Consider the following 22,407-nt stretch of genomic DNA (forward strand, 5'->3'; position numbering starts at 1 on the left):
TTTTATAGGAAAATTCACCCAGTGTTCCCTAAACATTTAGTGCAATAAGCTAGAAGGTCAGTATATCATTTGTCAAGGTCAGTGACTTGATGTTAATGACCTCATTTGATGAGGTCCTGATCAAACATCTGAGATTTGTTAACACGAGTCCAAATAGATATATAAATATACATTCATAAACACCAAATAAAATATAACGTGATACGTATCACGTATCACAAACTCTAAGTAAAATATAATGGGTGGTCCTTATAAAGTATTATTTTATGGTAGAAATCCCTTACACTGATTTATAATATAAAATATTACTGATAGAGGACATTATGTTTCATTAGTATTTCAATGATATTATGATTTGTATTACTTTTAGCATTCAGATTGGTGTAAAACATTTATCTTCATTTGTATCATAAAATGGAACACACAAACACAACTTAAAATAGATTCATAGGTTCATAGGTAGGTACTAGGCTATCGGCCCTGGGGCCTATACAAGCCCAGCCAAAAAGGTACCCTGGCTTTTGCCACCCAAGAAAATTATTTTCCTGTGCCATTGTCGAGCAGAGCCACAGAGGTGATCCCCAGGGTGAATTTCCTATTTTCCATCCCATCATCAAGATTTTTCTTGAAGAGTGCTAATGAGGAGCTTTGTTTGATATAGATAGGTAGTTTATTCCAGAGTATGGGAAGTCTCTGGGACAGAAATCTATCCCTCAGGCATGTTCTGTTTATTGTGGTGACAAGGTTTAGGTCCTTAGAGCATGTAGCTCAGAGGGATTGTGATTTCTTTAAGTGGAGCATGTCCAACAGCTCTGGGTTTGACATAGCTTTGTATGTTAGGCAGAGATCACCTCTGAGTAGGCGATATGCGACAGAGTAAAGCTGGAGTTTTTTGAGACAGTCTGCATAGGGCATCTGTTTGAGGCTGGTAATCCTCTTTGTGAGGTATTTCTTCGGCCTTTCCAATTGTTGTAGATGTCTTGTGAGGTACATACCAACTCTATAATGGGTCTAATGAGTGATGAGTAGAGGGGAACAATGACCTCTTTTTTTCTTGATGAGAAACCTTTTGTGATGAGGTGTGCCACGTAGAAGGATTTCCTGACTACTGTGGTGATGTGATTATCAAAGGAGAGACTACTACTGTCCACCTGTGTCCCAAGGTCTCTTATCACACTTCCGGTGTTAAGTATACTACCGCCTATGTTGTAGTTCATGGGTACAGAGTTTTTATCAAAGGGGATGACAATGCACTTTTTGGCATTGAGCTTGAGGCCATGGCTTTGACACCAGGCATCTGTCTCAGTGAGGCCCTTTTGTAGGATGTTCACATCGTTAGGAGTTTCGATTATGGCTCCTAGTTTGCAGTCATCTGCGAACTTCATTAGCCAAAGACCTTCTGTGTTAGCCTGTACTTCAGAGAAGTAGATACCAAACAGGAGAGGACCCAGGACTGAACCCTGTGGTACTCCACTTGTCACTGGTCTGAAGTTGATTTGGAGTCTGCTACTTTCACAGTGTGGGTTCTGTCAGTGAGTCAGTTGGCCAGCCATCTTGTGACATAGGGATTTATACCAAGTTTAGTGAGTTTATCTTCAATTCCAGAGTGGGGGATGGTGTTGAAAGCCTTGGCAAGATCTAGATAGGTTGTGTGAACCACCTTACCCTTGTCAACGGCTTTGGTGACTGGAAGTCTATCAGGTTTAGGAGACATGATCTGCCTTTTACAAGCCCGAACTGGGTGGGGTCCAGAGTTTGGAGATTACCAATGTCTTTGTTTATAAGTTCCATGATAATACGTTCCATGGCCTTGCAGACGAGGCTCATCAGGCTAATGGGGCGGAAGTTCCCGGGGTCTGCTATGGCTCCCCCCTTGTGGAGTGGGATAACCGTCACTGGGCACCATTCAGCAGGCACAAAGCCTGAGGTGAGGCTATGACTTAACATGGTACTTAGGTTGGGTGCCAGTTTGTTCTGTAGTTCATGTAGAACGCAGCCTGGGATGTTGTCTGGTCCCATGGATGCTGTGTTCTTGGCTTTGGAGAGTGTGGTTTTGACCTGTGCAGCTGTGATTGCAGGAACTTTGCATTCTTCTGGTATAGAGATGGGCTCTTTAGGGGGTGAGAGGAGGGTAAAGTTAGCACTGAACCTATCTGCCAGGATGTTGGCAATATCAGTTGGGTCTATATATTTAGTGCCATTGTGCTGTAACTCAGAGCAGATCTGAGTGTTGCCATTGAGATTCTTGACATAGCTATAGAATGCTTTGTGGTTGCCTTTAGAATCAATGGCGATTTTGTTTTCGTAACTAGCTTTGGAGGATTTTATCAGGGATCGCAGCTTCTTACTGAGGCTGACCAGGGAGCTCCTCCACTCATGGGATTTTACTCTCTTTTGCAACAGTTTCTTCCTTCTGCTGTACATTTTGTTTATGGCAGGGGACCACCAAATTGGCTTCCTTTTTTTGGAGGATAGCATCTTGGTTCTGTTTGGGATAGCACTTTCCATGCACTCATGTAAGTGCTTATAAAGTGCAATTGTGTAGGATTCAATAGTCGTAACTGTATTGTCCATCTGCATGGGTGTCATGAAGTTAACCACTTCTGTCTTAAGAAGTATGAAGTTGGCTTTGGAGAAATTTTTTACCATGGTTTCCTTAATGGGGGGGGGGGGGCAGGATGTGGATATCTAGGGTAATTAGCTTATGGGCAGATCGGAACAATGAGGTGTTGACTTCAGGTGTGGAACACTGGTCACTCATGTTGGTAATGCCTAGATCTAGGATATTGTTGCCCCTGGTGAGGGTATGGATAAGTTGATCCAGGGCATTGGAGTTTATGAATTCCAGAAAGCGTTGAGCGAAGTAGTTGGTACATGAGTAGTTTTCCCAGTTAATGGTGGGGTAGTTGAAATCGCCCATTATTAGGGTGTTTGGTTGAACCCTAATATTTTCCGGTACATCAAGAAAAGAGGAGTGGGAATCCTGGGTCATGGTGGGTGATCTGTAGCAAGCTACAATTTGGATTGCAGTTTTGCCCAGAGTCAGTTGCACTTGGATAACCTCGGCTACATTATGCTGAGCAACTAGCCTGGAGGTGTGGATATCCTTAATGAATATGGACACACCTCCACCTTTGGTGTTCCGGTCCAGGTTACATGGCCGAAAAGTGTGGTATGAGTTATAGCCTGGTAGTACAGGGGTGCTCTCTGGAGCCTTGAACCAGGTCTCAGTCACTGCACAGATATTGGTGTTCTCCATTTTAAGGAGTGCCTTGAGTGAGTGCATTTTGAGATTTAGACTTCAAGCATTGAGTAGCATCACCCTCAGTTTTTGCTTGCCTGTTCCTGTTACGGTGGTGAATTTGTCAATTGAGCCTTGCCAAACTCAAAATAAATACAGAATAAATGGAATATACTGGCATTGGGTAGCTGATATAATTCCTATCATGCATAGTGGGGTTGGGTATTGAATTGTAGTGTGAAAGTTAAAATAATAATAAAAAAACAGACCCCATTCCATTCCATATTTACAAAAATCAGATGTTAGATAATATTTGATTTCTGCTATGTTTAGAGTTATAGTATTGTTCAATAGTGTAGCTGAAAAGTATGTAGAAGAAATCTTAAGAAAATTAGTAAAAAAAAAGAATTCATTATTTTGGTATGTGCTTTTCTACCATTTTATGTGCATATTACTTTTAAAAGAGTAAGAATATTTTAACAATGCTTAATATCTTTAGCATTTTCTTGGTTAGCTATGCATTTGCTATCAGTTTTAAATGGTTAGAGGGTGTATTTTAGTTGGTATATAAAAGCTAGATTGCTGCACTTGTATCAGATTGTTGTTCTATTTGTTTATCGGGGGTTAATGATGGTGATACTGACGTGGAGGAGGAGAATGCTCTTCATTGGCATAGTGAAGCATGTTGGGTTTGCCATCAATTTATGTGATAATAGATAGAAGGGAGAATGCTAATGAGGACTTTCTACTGGAAAATAATGCTAGCTGTTTATTAGCAGTTTGTAGGTCAGAGAGTTTTTTTTCTTTGGAGAATACATTGAAAGCATGTTAATAGTTCTGTTGCTTTAATAAACGTAATGCTTCATTTTCGGCAAGCCTTTTTTACTTTAACATTGATGGCTAACTAGTTTTACAGATGTTCTGAAGGAAAATAAATTTTTACAGGACTGAATAAAGTTTGAGCCTTTCTTTTTAACAAGAAGATTCAATCCTCCCATGTGTATAAATTGTAATTTTATACAAACTCGTATTATTCACAGATAAGGTATATTGATACTTATCTACTTTGCGGAAATGATAAATTGCTTTAACCTTTTTGCTATTCTTCATTATTTTAGTAAGTATTCTTTAACTCTTTGCTGTAGTATGCTGTGACATTATTCATGTAACAATGCTGCTACATATTATTCAAAGGTTCCTGGGTTGATACTAGGCTAATGACCACTAGGGCCTTTATAAGTTTAGTCGTGCACCCCAACCCAATTTTGTCCCAAGTACCTTAGGTATCAATTAAAAATCAGAGTATGTTAGTAATGAGTTAGTTAAGGGGCTAGTGGGGATGTTAATTTTGGAATATTATACTTACTGATGACCTCTGTCCATCAGAAACATGGCAGACAAACCAGGAGTGTATTTGCGATTTCCCATCCAATGACCAAGGTTTCATTTGAGTAGGGTCAGGGATGAACTGTGCTTCACATGGAAGGGGAGCCTATTCTGTAACATGGGGATCCGTGGAGTGACATATCTGTCCATCCAGCATTTTCTATTTATGTCACAAGTGAAGCTGATATACTTGGATCTATTTCTAGTGTGTTTTGTTTTGGGGATATGTAAAATATCCATCAGGGCTGGATCTGAGAATGCCTTATAAACCAGGCATAGATCACGTGTCAGGAACCTGTAGAATACTGACTGCAGAGACAGTGCCTTTAGTTGATCTGTATAGGACAGGTATTTATGCCCTGAATTGTCCTGGTGAGAAACCTTTGTGGGTATTTTAACTGTTGCAAGTGTCTAGTGAGGTACATGTCATAAGGGGCATTGTACTCAATGATGGCTGTGATAAGAGCTAAGTAAAGAGGCACTATAACGTCCTTGGACCTGGATGCCATACCTTTAACTACAGGTTGGGTGACATAGAAAGATTTTCTTACTATCGTTGTTACATGTTGGTAGAAGGCCAGATTACTATCTACTTATGTTCCCAGATCTCGGACTACCTGATCAACTCTTAGAGGGTGTTTTATTGATAGTAGAAAATAATCAGTTTTAATTTTAGTTAAAAGATGATAGAGTAATTAACATGGGTGGACAATTTCTTAAAGGGAATTATAATGCATTTCTTAGCATTGAGTTTTAAACCGTGGCTTTGGCACCAATCATCTGTCTGTGTTAAACCTTCTTACCAGATGTCTGTGTCATGGGTGGAATTTATGATAGCTCCCAATTTGCAGTTGTCTGTGAACTTGGTGAGCCAAACGCCTTTGACATTATTCTTGACTTCTGAGAAGTGGATGTCAAACAGAAGTGGACCCAGCATGCAGCCCTAAGGGACTCCTCAATCGACTGGTCTCTTGGTGGATGTGGTCTCACCAATCCTAACTTTTTGGATCCTGTCAGTGAGCCATCCAGCAATTCAGCAAGTTGTGTAGGGATTTCTTCCTAGTTCAGAAAGTTTGTCAAAAATGCTTGAGTGGGGTATCATATTGAATGCCTTGGCCAGGTCAAGGCATGCAGTGCGCACTGTTTTACCCTCATCCATTGCCTTGCTGACCTTCTTGAAGAAATGAACCAGGTTAAGTAGGCACAACCTTCTCTTAATAAAGACAAACTGGGATGGGTCTGGTTTTTGTATTTTGCCAATGCCCTGGTTGCTCATTCCATGGCTTTGCATATTAAATTTGTCAGATTAATGGGTCTGTAGTTCCCCGGGTCAGTTACTAGTCCCCCTTATGAAGAGAGGCGACTGCTCTGGTCCTCCATTCACTTGGCACATAACCTGTTTTAAGGCTGTAGTTGAAGACTGCCTTAAGTGGTCCTGATAAGTCATATTTTAGACAATTCATGAGGCAACCATGGAAATTGTCAAGGCCCATTGGGGCAAGGATGTATGTAAGCATACTCACTGTACTGAAATCTGTCCATGTTTTTCTGAGCAGCTCGTGCTAATGTCAGCACTAAAAAAGCACAGACTGTTTAGAACTGAGTAAATGAATATTCACAGTATAGCAGTTCACAAACAATTCTTGTGCCAAAGGAATACATCTCAATAACTAGCTTTGTATGGCAGTTAATTGTAACAGTTGAAAAGAAAGTACATCTTTCCATGTATCTTGCGGTAGCATTTTGAGGGGTGAGTTCATTTCTACACTGATAAGTGGGTACTGGAAGCAGCAACATTAGGTCTGAGTACAAAATGTAAATCTCTGGCTACAACCCTGCATTGGGGCAGTGTTTTTTGCCTTAATGAGCACTGCCAGAACCTGATCCCTGCTAATAACTGGGGGGAGGATGCTAGTAGGGATTTCACATGGGATAGCCAGGGAGTAGTGGGGGTGAAGTTTGAGCTCAGTTTATCAGCCAGTAGATTCTCTCTGTCTTCCTAATCAATGGAGGTGGTTGTGTTAACCACCAGTTCAGCACTCTGCTGTTTGCTACCTTTAAGGTTCTGGACATAGATGAAGAAGGCAGCTTGACTTACCTTTCTTTTACTGAGTTTTGGAGTGTGTGTGGTTGGATTTTGGCACACAAGTCTTTAATAAGGTTACAGTGCTGGATCTAAAGAGCAGCAGAAATTTTGTAAAATTAGTAAAAGATTTATTATAACACATATGGTTCCATGCTTGTAGTGGAAGTTACAGGTGCAGTTTTTGGTGCACATAGTTTATACGGATTTTTTCTATACATTGATTTTATACCGAAGCACTTGTTAAAGAAAAAATACAAGCACAGAGACACACGCACACACACACACACACACACACACACACACACACACACACACACACACACACACACACACACACACACACACAGCCACATACATCTATATCTTTGTATCTGTAAATATATGGTTGTAGATGACAAGAATGGATGCTCACAGGTGAATGCTTTTATTACAATAAAACAAAAATCTAAAGTGAATGTAAGCAAATGTTCTGTTAAACGGAGTTTCTACCGGCAACCATTTGCATTCCATCATGTTGCAACGGGTTAAGGGAATTAGTCCATAATATACCATTGTGCAATATCAGAGTTAGTAAATATAATTAGCAGGAGGTATGTAGATGGTGCAGTGGGGCTTGCATCCGTGCAAAAAATAGTTTTCATTTTTTTTTATGTTTGATCATTTTACAGTGCTATTTAAATTATTGTTTTGTCTGTGTTTGTTCTTATTAGCTTTTGCAGTTTGCTGATATCTATCTATCTATATATATATATATATATATATATATATATATATATATATATATATATATATATCTATATGGATCTACTTCATTTGACCTAAAACTCATTTGACTGACACCCATTTGACCGACAACCGATTGACCTAAATTTCATTTAACTGACAACTCATTTGACTGACTCCCATTTCACTGACAGCTTACAGTGCTGAATTTCAACATACTAAATCTTAAACCCTAGACAAGTACACTTAGAACACCAATAACTAAAGCTTTCCAGAACTTAAAAAATACTTACTTAACCTCTTAACAGAAACTGGACAATGTACAACCAAATTAGGTGGAGGGCTATGACCTCCATTCCCCACAATGTGGGGGCAGTGCCCCCCAATTATATATACTAACTCCAGGATCACACTACACTGGGGAAAAGGGCATATACCTTTAACTTGCCGTACAGTACGCTACACGCTGCCACTACTGCTGGGAATGCACATAACATTCGCCAAATTACTTTAGATACTCCCCATAAAAATGTAAAGAGACAAATCCACATTTAGAAACACTACAACACTACTTTCTACATGACTATCGGAATTCTAACAGTCACCAGTGTAAGTTACAGTAATTCTATTTATCACAAGTAAGTCACAGGTGAAGGAAAACCCACAAAAAGTCTATGTCTAAACTGTCAGTGAAACGGGAGTCAGTCAAATGAGATGTCATTCAAATGAAATTTAGGTAATTTGGATGTCAGTCAAATGGGTGTCAGTAAAATCAGTTTTATGTCAAGTGAAGTAGACCCACACACACACATACACACACGCGCACACACACACACACACACACACACACACACACATATATATATATATATATATATATATATATATATATATATATATATATGTACTTCCACTGTGGTGCAGCGGTAGCGTTGTTGCCTCACAGCAAGAGGTTCTCCCGTTCGATTCCCGACTGGAGTGCGGGGGGTGCCTTCTTTGTGGAGTCTGCATGTCCTCCCTGCGGTTGGGTGGGTGTTTGAAAGACATGCGTAAATGGGCGTGCCTTCATTTTAGGTTGAACATCGAGCTGGCACCTCGGCGTTCATGAAAATCAACTGTCAATCATTAGCGGACCGGAGTTCCGCTGTGGCGACCCCTAACCGGGAAAGCCGAAAGACAACAACAACATATATATATATATACATATGTGTGTGTGTGTGTGTGTGTGTGTGTGTGTGTGTGTGTGTGTGTGTGTGTGTGTGTGTGTGCGTGTGTGTGTGTGTGTATGTGTGTGTATGTATGTTTGGGTTCAGTATGTTTCATTGTATGTTTGTTACACTGAATGTTTGGTTAGGAGGATCCCTTTGTCAAACTGTCAGTTCATTGTAAGACACCAGCATTTATTTTATTGGATCGCTTCACAGTGGGGAATGAGGAATGGGCTTTTGCCATTTCCTCATTGTTTTATGATCTTCAAACTGTTATATAGAATTAGCAGGGGGGTGTGGGGTTGCAGGGGTTCTTCCCTCCATATAAAATGTATTTTTTTTTAATTGAGTTTCAACCATTTGTGAACGATGTAGTGTATCCCACTTGAGTGAGTTGGTAATGTAGTGAAATATAACCATATGAGTGTCTCATCAAACACTGAATGCTCATAAAAATAAATGAAAAAAGAATGATCACTTCAGACAGAGTCTAAAATTATCAAAAACAAAAATGAAAGCTTATTTTTTTCTGCAGTGGGTCAAGCCCCCTGTACCCCCACACCTCCTGCTATAATAGGTACATGCTCATTCCATGAAAAAAATAGAACATTAATCTGCAAGTGAGAAAGCAAAAATTTTTATCAACAACCTATAAATAAATAAATGAGTTAATAAATAACTTATATATAAATAACATATATAAATAACATATATAATTAACATATATAAATAACATATAAATAACATATATAAATAACATATATAAATAACGTATATATAAATAACATATATAAATAACTTATATAAATAACTTGTATATAAATAACTTATATATATGCAGGGGGAAGGCCTGTTTCACGCCCTACACTCCCTACTAATTACATATACCAACTCTAAAATCAAACTTAAGTTGGGAAATGGCAAATTTCCCAGTCCCTGGTGTACCACAGTCTTATATATAAATAAAAGCTGATATGTGCAATCATCTGATTTGTGATCACAGAAGCCAGCTTTTTTTCTGCTCAGCAAAGAATGTTTGACAGTTTTTATTGAGTGAGTGAGGAATATTAAGCCACTGAGTCTGATTTTCCATTTTGGAAGTACTGTAATCTTCTTTTATTTGTCTAATTTCAAAAATGTAAATATTGCTGTCATAATTCTATGACTACTGATTATCAACTATAGTAAACCTTTACTAATTGATTGCCTGTTATGAGCAATACTTTATTGTGATGTTGGTATATTCTTTGTCTTTAATTAAGTTGTCAAAAAACTCTGCTGTGCTTATGAATGATGGTTTGTATCTAATTTTCAGCAATATAGTATTCCGTTTCAAAGTTTTTATATATTTAATGACTTTATTGAAGAAGGATTTGGTTTTGCTATTATAAACATTTTCTGAAAAGTCAATCTTTCAAGATAGAATGAGACATTTTTTAATGAATTGCTAAACTATTTGCTGTCTTATTTAGTATGTGGTCAGTATTACCTACCCATTGATATTTTTTTTATTTCTTGAACTGTTTTTTTGTTTCTAATTCCATAAAATGAACAGACTCTATTCATGACTCGGGTTTCTAATTCCATAAAAGTAACAGACCCTAATCATGACTCAGGGTATGCTTAGAGTTCAAGAAATTAGTATTGCTTCAGTCTTTGATGTTTGCAAATAGTTTTCTTCTCAGTATAAACAATGTACCAGAAATGTCTCTTTCTGCTATCCATAGTGGGTTGCATGTTTTGGTAGCATGTTCAAACAAACTTGGAAATTTTTCTTAACCCTCTTGTTTCTACTGTTGGATCTGTCTGAGTTCCCTTATCCCACATTGCTCTAATTTCTGCTTACAAATCCTAGGATTTTTATTACCTTGTGTCTTTCAGAACATAGGACTCTAAAATTGCTGGGTGTAGGTATTTCAATGAGAAATGATATTTTTCTCCTTTATTCTTTAATTCTTTGTATTGGATGATCTCATCTGATCATAACTTTCTTCATTTTCAGTAATGCTTTATAGTTTGCATTCCAAATGTTTCTCAGCTACTTGTATGTTTTATTATTTGCACAATCCCCAATAAATATAGCTTTGCTATATTGTTCTGCTTTTCAGTATACAGACCCTCAGCCGTGAGATTATTGTAACCAGCAAAAATATGTGCAACTGTTTCCAGTTCTGTATTACAGAACCTGTATTTGTTTGTATCTCCTACATTTTCTATGGCCTCTGCAAACCAACATGTGTGTATATCACTGTCTTGAAACCCTATTATTAGCCTTTCATCTTTTGGTTTAAATTTAGCTCTCTTTAATCAGTCATGGGTTGAATCTTTATCAACATGAACATGTTCCAGAAGTTTTCTAAGCTTGCCATTATAATGACATCTTAGACTTTTTTTTTTTTGTTTTACTATGCTTGGATCTGATGAGATCAGTGTATAAGTATGTAATCCTACAATTGCAGGCGTATACCATGTAATTATTTTAGAGGAGGCTCTTACCTCCTTTAGATAAAGGACATTTGATAAACATGAAGCATTTTTCTTGTTTTTTTGTCCATCCGACCCGTTGTTTTCTAGGACCAATGAAAAACACCAAAATTGTAAGTCAAAGCAAGAAGAACAAGCTGATTTATAGCTTGAACTTTATTCCTACATTTCAACGTAGTTTTCATTATCTTTAATCTCCTGAAGAATTCCTTACTTCGCTTTGTTCACATTTCTTCCAGTTTTGTTGTTGACTCTTCATCTATTCCAAAATATTTATACACAGCCTCTTGTTCAAGTTCCTATATATCATGTTTCTGATCACAGTTGATTAGTGTTGCAGCTTTTCTGATAAATGTTGTGTTTACACATTTATCAAGACCAAACATCATCCTTTTACTATCTGAGAAATTTTAAACTTTTTGCAACTGTGCTTTCAGATTGCAATATAATTAGGTGTACAATTTTAAATTTCCCACAAAAAATACACGAGATGCTATTGAACAAGGTTAGTTTATTGAACTTAAGCTACAACCATAACCTATTCTATTAAGTAAACATCTCAAAATTAAGATACAATAGTACCTGTGACAAAAACATCACCCTTTAATAGTTCCCTTTGGAGGTTTATCCATGGGATAATAATCATTCCTTTATTATGACTTAGTTACAAAAGTTGTTTGTCAGTGTTTCTTAATCCCTGCTATATAACTGTTCAGTGTATAGTATATCAGGGTCTATATTAGAACACTGAACTTTCAAAATTTCGAGTGTTCTAATATCGACCCGGTTTCAGCGAATGCTGAAAATATCGAAGAAACAGAAAACCAAATTTTTTCCTAGGGAAAGAATTTGGTTGTCCATTTCTGTTGCTTCGGTATTTTTAGCACTGTGGTTTAAAGTTACGGGTCGGGTTCAGGTAATTGTGCGATTGTGTGGACGTGAGGGTTAGGGCAGGGTAGGTGAGTTAGGGTTAGGGCGTGGGTGAGGTGACTGTGCGATAGTGACGGACCTTAGGGTTATGGTTTGGGTTAAGGTAAGCGGATAGTTAGTGATGTATGTATAGTTTAGTGTAGGGTTAGGTGTAAGAGTTTAGGTGTATGTGTGTGGATTGCTGTTTGTTTGTTGTGCTTGTGTTGTGTGTATGTGTTTTGGAACAACAATTTTTTTCCTTAGGAAAAAATTCGCTGTTCTGTATGTTCGATGTTTTAAATTTTCGATTAATAGGGTTCGATATTAGAACACTCAAAATTTTTAAAGTTTGGTGTTCTAATATAGACCCGTATATCATATACATCTGTAAAAATCTCCTTTACCATCTGACACAGAAAAGTATAAGTGATGTAGAGAAAACCAAAGAAAACATCTCTATTGCTTTTAGATTCAAAAGACAAAAAAAATTGTTCTCTAGGGGCTGGATTCATGAATACATGCACTAATTGTACACTAATTGTACACAGTTCTGAGTGAATAGACACCACACACATAACTCCCACCATCTTCATCCTAATTTCAGTTTTCCTACTGATTTTCTTGTAGCTTTAAATATTGAATGGGGATTCATTAAGGTTAACTGAAAATGTAGACTACGTGTACACTTAGTGTAAGATTTCTGAGTGAATAGACTGTACAAAAAATGTGGTAGGGATGTTCTTGAATACAGATTATGTACATTTAATGTAGGTGTTCATGAATTCAGCCCAGCAGTTATTTTTCAATGGTAACATTTCTGTGAAAATTCAAAAGACATCTGAATGTTAATCAGTCTAAGAAGAGGCTGATGAAACAGTCGTAAGCCCATTACAATATGACTCAACAAAATGTAACAGTATTCTTTGCAAAGCCATATCATGACATGAAAATACATTACCGTGATGAAGGATTTTGTAAGCATTAATAACAATATATTGTATTATTAGAACACATTGCAGATGTTTTCTTTCTTCTATTCCACAGGGAAACACATTTCAAGCTGTTTTGATCTCAGATGAAAATGTTTCATTTATTTTTCTAAATTATGGCAAGATAGAGTGGACAACGGGCAGTGCAAGTGGTGGGAATGCTTCAACAGGACTAGGTGGAGTACCTGCACAGGTAAAAATATTCATTTGGCAGTAGAGAGAAAATGCCAATGGACTTACAAAAAGATTGTCAACATTATGTTACACATAAGAGTTTTTTTAACTCTAAATTATTACTGTTTATACTTTTGTTTTATGATTATCTTCTTGACTTCTGTTGCATTTTTGCATTTTGTAAAAATTCATACTTGTTTGCAAGCAATTGTTAAGTCATTCAATGCCAAAGCAAAACACTAAGTTTAACAAAATAATCACATACATGAACTTGGAAATATTGATAGTATTGTGCATAATTGTGAGAATTAGATATGAAGAGACAGATTTTGTATGGTAAAACAGTACATAATTATCTGCAGTTAATTTGTATGGTAAAACAGTGCATAATTAACTGCAGTTAATACACATCTGGAATTTTGTTCAGAAAAGTATAGCTTCCCCAGTCAGTCTCTCGTAGGGCAAACAAATTGGACTTATTTATTTTATTCACTTCACCTCCAATGATGAGCATGGAGATAAGCGCAGTGATGTAAATGTGGTAGTTACATTTCATACAGAAAATATATCTGTATGAACTCATGGCAGATGTTTTTAACTACTGACTGTATGGGTACTTGCAAGCCTGCTAAACTGTCATATCAGTGTAGAGTCAGCTGAATTTTTAAAATACTGTGGAGAAGAGGTACTGATAATTGTTTATGGTACAAATGTTAGTATACATAAGCAAAGTAATTACTGAGCAGAGAAAAATGTGATGCAAACAGAATCTCAGAATGTTGTGCTATGTAATCATGTTTAGTGATTCAAAAATGTCTGACAATAAATAACCAGCTCTCATACTGACATCTTCACATACTAATCACTTACACCAATTCCTAACAAAAATGTCGTCTTTTAACTGAAATTGCAACTAATTAATATTAATACTCAGCTGAGATAATAAACAATCCCATCACAAAGACTAAAAGGTTTTTATAAACACATCTGAGACAAGAGACTTCAACAGACATCATCACTGAACATAGTGAGTAAATCTGACAGTAACAATAGATGCCCTTTTTTATCTTTATGACACAAATTAGTTTTGACTTAACAAGTCACATAAGCAATCAAAATCTTAAGTACCTCTCAGTATGAGTACCTTATATCCACAGTATTTTAATATCATATTAACATTGTGCATTGCCAATTCACTTGTAGGCTTCAATACCAAGGTTTAAGAGTTAGAAATCCAATATAATTTTCTAAATTAAAAAAAAACAGCAATTATTGAAAAAAACAGGCATGCTTTAATTTAATTAAGGTATAATAATAACAGAAAGCAAAGTACCCCTGATGGGGAAAAGGGACAGAATATAACACACTTTTGATCAGATGGTTATTTAGCAACAGTTTTTCATTTAGCCTTGGAGTCTTCCTTTGATAAAGAAAACCCCCAGTGTCACTGTGTTATCATCTCCTCTGTAAAGTCAAGACCTGTATTTATTAAATATATATCTTTTCATAGAAGATAGACATTTATAAGAGCAATATGGACTGGCTAACTATCAACTTGATATGATAAATTAGTAGGATAGCACAATGATTTTTCTATGAAAGTTTAAACAAGTGAAGAAAATGCTTCGCAATGGGAATAAAAACTTAAAAATGCACAGACACAGACACACACACACACAGACACACACACACACACACACACACACACACACACACACACACACACACACACACACACACACACACACACTTCAGAACACCAGCTAGCTATATAGCTAAAATAAAAATTAAAAATAAAATAAAAAATAAAAATCTTAAGAATGATATGCACATCTTTGCTACAATAGACATTTCCTTCTTGTAAAAATAGCATAATTAGTTCTGGAGAACTAGTTCCAAAAGACAGTAAGACATAATTCTAAGGGATACAGGTTTCAAATAGAAATAAAACTTAACAAAAAACTTCATTCGTGAGAAATATTTTTCTACTTACTTCAGCCTTTCTAATAGTAAAATACAGAACAGCAAAACAGAATGATACTTGAATCTACTGATATGATAGTAGTCAAATAACTTTATGGCAAGATAATGCCATTTGAGTTTGGTCATTTTTGTTGATAATTGCAAGGCTAAATCCAAAACTACACAGTAACATCATTAATTCATCAGTCACTTTGCAATTTACGATTTCCTAAGCACTTAGGGTCCCCCTTCTATTTTTACTCTATAACTCACTCTGCTTTTGTCTTACCATATTACTTACCCATATTACTGCAGACAAATATTATCTGTTGTTAATGCAATTCCCTTACTGACATGTCAGTTATCTAAACAATAGCTTAATATTCAGTAACAATTCATTAGAAGCATTATCAGAAACCTAGGTATAGCAAATACATGTAAGCTTGCAGGCAAGGTGCACCAGGCCTTCTTTTTAATTTTCATTACAGATTACCATTGCAGTATATTTTAAATTGGCCAGTGATCTACCATGTTGCTGTTGGAGATCCTCTACATATAGTTTTTATGTAGTTGCAACTAAATAAAAATACAGAGCACTGAGATAAAAAGTTAGTTAAACCATTGTTATTATTTTTTAATCTGAGAATTTCACAATTATTTATATCAATTTATGTTTCAGTTTTAGAACAAACTGTCAGGTATAAAAGCATTTCAGATTAGAAATATGAAGGAATCACAATGTTTTTGAAAACATAATTAGTTTATCTCCACTTGTCATGGAAAAAGAGTTGAATAATGTAGGAAACTGTAAAAGACGTAAAACTAGAGTACAAACTCTGTTGTATCATCTTTTTGAAAGAAGTTATTTCACTTGGAGCCAGAACAGCTAAACACCATAGCATGATCTTGATAGAGTATTTCTTGCCTACAAAATTTGTTTACTAGCCTAGAACACTGATCAAACAATGCCATACACTATAGCATTTTATTTCTGCATTAAACTACGTGGAGCAACAGTGTCACATCTGAAGCAAATTGAAAGGTACCCCCCAGCTATGAAATTCTGTTGAGAGGGTTATTAATATGTTTGCAGAAAAAAATGTGTAAACTCTTCACCACAGGCAAAAAAATGTGCTTGATTGTTACTGTGATAGAGGGATACATTCCTTATATAGTTAAAGACATTATAACTGTTGGTACAAGTAAAAAAAACAACCAAGTACTAAGCAGCACAAACCAGGAAATAATATCAGGATTCACAGCAATAGGGCAACACACAGAAGTACCACAGAAGTCACAGGAAAATAAAGTTGAATTTAAGTTGAATTTAATGAAGCGCTTTTCGTCTGTGGTGTACACAGACTTCCTCAGACAAAAAGTATTACAAACTACATTTAACTGAACAGCAGCTTAAATATCCAGCAGTATTAAGTCAAAGGTTCAATTAACCAATCAGGCACACCTTGAACCATGAATAAAAATTTAAAGTTAAAACGCAAGCTCACAGGACTTGAGTTCAATCACTCACATTATATTAAAATTAAAATTGAACTAGACAATCATAAAATCAGCCAGTTGTTAGCCTATCATCTAAATAGACACTAGCCACTACCTGATGTAAACAAGTACAAAACACAAAACAGTTAGAGTGTGTTACAAACTCATAAAGGCAAAAAAAGGCAAAAAAACTATCTAACCAGGTTCTTAAGTTTAAGAAGGCTGCTAATAGAGCAGCCTTCATTGAGACCTGGTAGAGCATAGGCATTTAATCTAATTTGCCATCGCAATTCAGACGCCTCTAATAATAGGTGTACAGGGGCTCCTCTAATAGTGTCATGCATTTGTTCTATAACCATAAACTTAAAATGGTGGTCTTTATGCTGGATGATATGTTTAGCAAGAGCATTTTCATCTTTCGCTTTATTAATTGCATATTGATGTTCGTAGATCCGATCTTTAAATCTACGCTCGGTTTTACCTACATAAAAACCTGTGCATTTTTGGCATAATGCCACATAGACCACCATTTTAGAGTTACAAGTGCATCTACATCTAATGTCGTATCTAATATTATCAATGTCAAATCGGTTTGATTCAAGAATGTGACGACATTGATTGCAGTTTTGACATTTGAACATCCCAGGAGTACGGGTACTCTGCCGCTCAGGTTGTTCCAACAACATTTTCATATTTTTACCCCTTCTATATGTAACCTCAGGTTTAACTCCCAGTTTGTTCAAAATTGCAAGGTTGGAATGGAACAAGTTCCAGTTCTTAGTAATGATGTCCATAATAGACCTACTACTTGGACAATATGTAAGAATTAATCTAGTGTTATTATTATGTATAGGAGTAGTTCCACCTATACATTCTAACCTAGACTCGCCAACCCGGAAGAACTGATGTTCAGTATAGGTTTGTAAAACCCACTGGATCTTTGCTGATCACCTCATTGACTAAGTTGTCTAATAAGTTAAGCGGATAGCCTCTATGAAGGAACATATTCTTAAGTAAGTCACATTCCCTAAGAAAGTCATCGTCCAGGCTCACCATCCGGGCTGCTCGTACGAGCTGACCCTTAGCCACAGACCTTTTTGGTAGCTAGGATGGCAGCTACTAAAATGAAGAAAAGAATTAGAGTAGGTAGGCTTTCTATATATGCTGGCCACATATTTATTCAAGATGTCATTTTTCGCCAACCATACGCCTAAATAGGGTATTGCCTCAGTGTTGAAGGAAGAGGTAAAAACTAAAAGTCAGTGGAGTTATTAAGTAAATTTAATAATAACAGGCTATCAGCTTCTTCACCCTCTAATAAAATAAAGATGTCATCCAGGTAACGGGTGTAGTACTTGATCTTAGACACTACTACCGACTCATTGTTTAATATGTTCTCCCTTTCCCAGTATGACATCACTATGTTGGCCAAGCTGGCTCCGCAAGGGGACCCCATAGCCACCCCAGTTTTTGTAGATAGAAATTCTCTCCTAATAAAAATAGTTGTTATAAAGGATCAAGTCCAACAGTTCAATCACAAGGGATATTTCATGGGCGGGCACCCTTACTCTTAAGGAAGAAGGCCACCCAGTCCAAAGCTATCTGCAAAGGTATACAAGTGTATAAATCCTTGACATCTATTGTCAGGAAATTGTACTCTCTACTGAATGGAATGTTGTTTAACTTATCAAGAAAAGACCAAGAGTCTTTACAGATTTGCTCTTCATCCTCAAGGTACTTCTGCAGGATAGTATCAACCAGCTTGGCACAAGGATATGTAGGAGAGCCGCGCCCATCAACGAGTGGGCGCATAGGTGGATTAACAAGGTCCTTGTGGATCTTGGGTATACCAAAGATACAAGGGTACCTGGGAAATAATGTGGTAAGGTATTTGTGTTGACCTTGGTTAAGTCTACCCTCAAAAAACATTTCGTCCAAGGAGCTCTTAATTTTATGATATGCGTGGTTTACGTCAGACCTTGAACTAATCATATACGCATCATTAGACAATAGCCCCAACATCCTGTCAAAGTAGTCTAACTGATCAAAGACTACAACCCCACCACCTTTATCGGGTTTACAGATTCTTAAGGAATGTAACTTAACATATTCCAACAGGGTCATTTCAGACTTCCCTAAATCGTTGGTACATTTACTTAAATGCAAATTACTATGTCTTAAATCAAGTTCACAAGTGGATTCAAACGCTTGTACTAATGGGTGCAGAGGTGGGTTAAACATGCTAGGGACAAACATATCAGATGGAGTATCATGACTGAAACCACGAGTTTCAAACAGCAGGTTAAAGTTCAATTTACGAGCAAACATCTTAATATCGATGATGGTGTTCACTAAATCGAACTTCTGTTGAGGTACATAGGTGTATCCCTTAGATAAAAGGTCGGCCAGTTCATCAGGGATCAGCACGTTGGAGTAATTAAAGATATTAAAATCTCCAAGTTGATTGGTAGAAATAACTGGGCCCATACGTTGGTTAATGGGGGGAACCACAGTATCAGTCTCTACATCCTGCAGGTTATCAGTAATAGGAAAAGGTGAAACCACACAAGGAACCTCGTTTACCACACAAGCCGAGGCTTCAGTAAGGCCAGGAGGCAGAGGTAGAGCCAGGTGATAAGTACTCCTGGTATCTACTGCCTCTGAAAAAACTGTTTCTGTTGCTTCCCCTTAAAAGATTGCTGCAAGTTGTTCCTTTGCTTAGGGATGGCACCCTGTTTGTTGGTGGAAAAGTGTACCTGTTGCTGACCCATTGCCGTAGTGTGAGGACCCTGCTGTTGTTTACGGTTCATAAGTCTCTCACTCCTTCTGACCCCTTGGTCAACAGGGGTATCCCCAAATGTATCAAGGTCCCTGATGTTATCCGATGCTGACTCACCTCTACAGTTTGTGGTGGGAGGATCCCCACTACTACCATTAGGATTCCAAGCTTGTGATGGCGCAGGGGGTGGATAAGACACCCCTAACTGGTATGCTTTTAAATCGCGCTCAAGTTTCTTGATTTTGTTGAATTTTAGTTTAGACAGGTACTGGTCGATGCTGGTAAAACATCTATTATAATCATATTTGTACCTGCTAAATTCTACATGGGTTTTAATCGAGTTATCCAACACAGTAATTTCATCATTTAACTGTGTCACCCATGCAGAGTAATGCTTGATCATAAGCTTTAAGAGGTCCTGGCCTTGTTGGTCAAATAAATTAATCAATTCCTTATGGAATTCTGAATTCAACACCAAACCTGTCGGTATTGAAAATGCCTTAAGCCTTTAGGAATGACATTGCAAGCTATACATTCATTAAAATATGAAATTTCAAGTTTCAGTTTTTAAGTTTCAATAAGAGTTTATCAAAAGGTTTTAGTTTGTCAGCTAAATCATTACTGTTTACCTCATGGCCATCAGTAGAGTTGTCGTGCATCCTACGGGTTGCTTTATCGCCATATCCTGTAAACACAAAATCCTCGGATAACCAATTGCCCAAAACTGGGGCCCCATCAAGAAGACCACTTGGAAGAGTCCGACTGGCATCTGCTATACATTCGGTAGGCTCAACCTGACTCTGTAAACGGCTAGGAAAACCTCCGGTTAATAGTGGCTCTGTCCTAGCTAAACTTTCGTTTAGTATAGGTGGATTTACTGTTCGTGCTACTTGCACTGAATTAGAAGTAATTGCCGATTGCACTGTATCAGGTGTAGTTACCGGAGCCAGCCTAATGCTGGCTGCCGTTGGTGATTTAGACGTAGAGGCCAAACCTGGCCGTAGCAAAGGGTTTAAAAACTCTCTGCCATTCGCTGAATTCAAGCTGCCGAAATCAGTGTTCCCATTAAGGGAAGGAACCGTAGCAGAGGGGTTCGCTGGTTGAACAGCACCACTTGGCGCATTCTCCATTGCAGACGGTTGAAAGCTGTTAACAAAAGGCAGAAAAAGATTCTTCATGTCCTGTTGTTGTGTGTCTAGCTTGTCGAGCCTCGCACACAGCGATTCCATTCTTTCAAATAGAGACTCAAATAAATTATCCTGTGCAACTGTAGAAAGAGTAGCTGGTGCTGGAAGGGCACTATTACAGCTCTTCAATAATGCTGGAGTAGCATTCGGAGAGAACCCATCATTGCTGTCAGATCCAGAAGCCATGAAACAACCAAGTACTAAGCAGCACAAACCAGGAAATAATATCAGGATTCACAGCAATAGGGCAACACACAGAAGTACCACAGAAGTCACAGGAAAATAAAGTTGAATTTAAGTTGAATTTAATGAAGCGCTTTTCGTCTGTGGTGTACACAGACTTCCTCAGACAAAAAGTATTACAAACTACATTTAACTGAACAGCAGCTTAAATATCCAGCAGTATTAAGTCAAAGGTTCAATTAACCAATCAGGCACACCTTGAACCATGAATAAAAATTTAAAGTTAAAACGCAAGCTCACAGGACTTGAGTTCAATCACTCACATTATATTAAAATTAAAATTAAACTAGACAATCATAAAATCAGCCAGTTGTTAGCCTATCATCTAAATAGACACTAGCCACTACCTGATGTAAACAAGTACAAAACACAAAACAGTTAGCCTAGCCGTTTACAGAGTCAGGTTGAGCCTACCGAATGTATAGCAGATGCCAGTCGGACTCTTCCAAGTGGTCTTCTTGATGGGGCCCCAGTTTTGGGCAATTGGTTATCCGAGGATTTTGTGTTTACAGGATATGGCGATAAAGCAACCCGTAGGATGCACGACAACTCTACTGATGGCCATGAGGTAAACAGTAATGATTTAGCTGACAAACTAAAAACTTTTGATAAACTCTTATTGAAACTTAAAAAACTGAAACTTGAAATTTCATATTTTAATGAATGTATAGCTTGCAATGTCATTCCTAAAGGCTTAAGGCATTTTCAATACCTGACAGGTTTGGTGTTGAATTCAGAATTCCATAAGGAATTGATTAATTTATTTGACCAACAAGGCCAGGACCTCTTAAAGCTTATGATCAAGCATTACTCTGCATGGGTGACACAGTTAAATGATGAAATTACTGTGTTGGATAACTCGATTAAAACCCATGTAGAATTTAGCAGGTACAAATATGATTATAATAGATGTTTTACCAGCATCGACCAGTACCTGTCTAAACTAAAATTCAACAAAATCAAGAAACTTGAGCGCGATTTAAAAGCATACCAGTTAGGGGTGTCTTATCCACCCCCTGCGCCATCACAAGCTTGGAATCCTAATGGTAGTAGTGGGGATCCTCCCACCACAAACTGTAGAGGTGAGTCAGCATCGGATAACATCAGGGACCTTGATACATTTGGGGATACCCCTGTTGACCAAGGGGTCAGAAGGAGTGAGAGACTTATGAACCGTAAACAACAGCAGGGTCCTCACACTACGGCAATGGGTCAGCAACAGGTACACTTTTCCACCAACAAACAGGGTGCCATCCCTAAGCAAAGGAACAACTTGCAGCAATCTTTTAAGGGGAAGCAACAGAAACAGTTTTTTCAGAGGCAGTAGATACCAGGAGTACTTATCACCTGGCTCTACCTCTGCCTCCTGGCCTTACTGAAGCCTCGGCTTGTGTGGTAAACGAGGTTCCTTGTGTGGTTTCACCTTTGCCTATTACTGATAACCTGCAGGATGTAGAGACTGATACTGTGGTTCCCCCCATTAACCAACGTATGGGCCCAGTTATTTCTACCAATCAACTTGGAGATTTTAATATCTTT

General features: G+C 37.5%; 1 protein-coding gene across 1 annotated transcript in view; it reads left to right on the plus strand.

Annotated features, from left to right (window-relative positions):
- Positions 1-22,407, plus strand: part of LOC122809199 (alpha-tectorin-like) — a 1,556,410-nt gene that overhangs the window by 182,465 nt on the left and 1,351,538 nt on the right. Inside the window, exon 6 of the mRNA XM_044080507.1 lies at positions 13,082-13,219. Within this exon, the coding sequence (XP_043936442.1) occupies positions 13,082-13,219 (138 nt within the window). The remainder of the gene's footprint in view (positions 1-13,081; positions 13,220-22,407) is intronic.

This window comes from Protopterus annectens, chromosome 8.part0 (genome assembly GCF_019279795.1).
Source record: "Protopterus annectens isolate FY-2018-M chromosome 8.part0, PAN1.0, whole genome shotgun sequence".
Taxonomy (NCBI): domain Eukaryota; kingdom Metazoa; phylum Chordata; order Ceratodontiformes; family Protopteridae; genus Protopterus; species Protopterus annectens.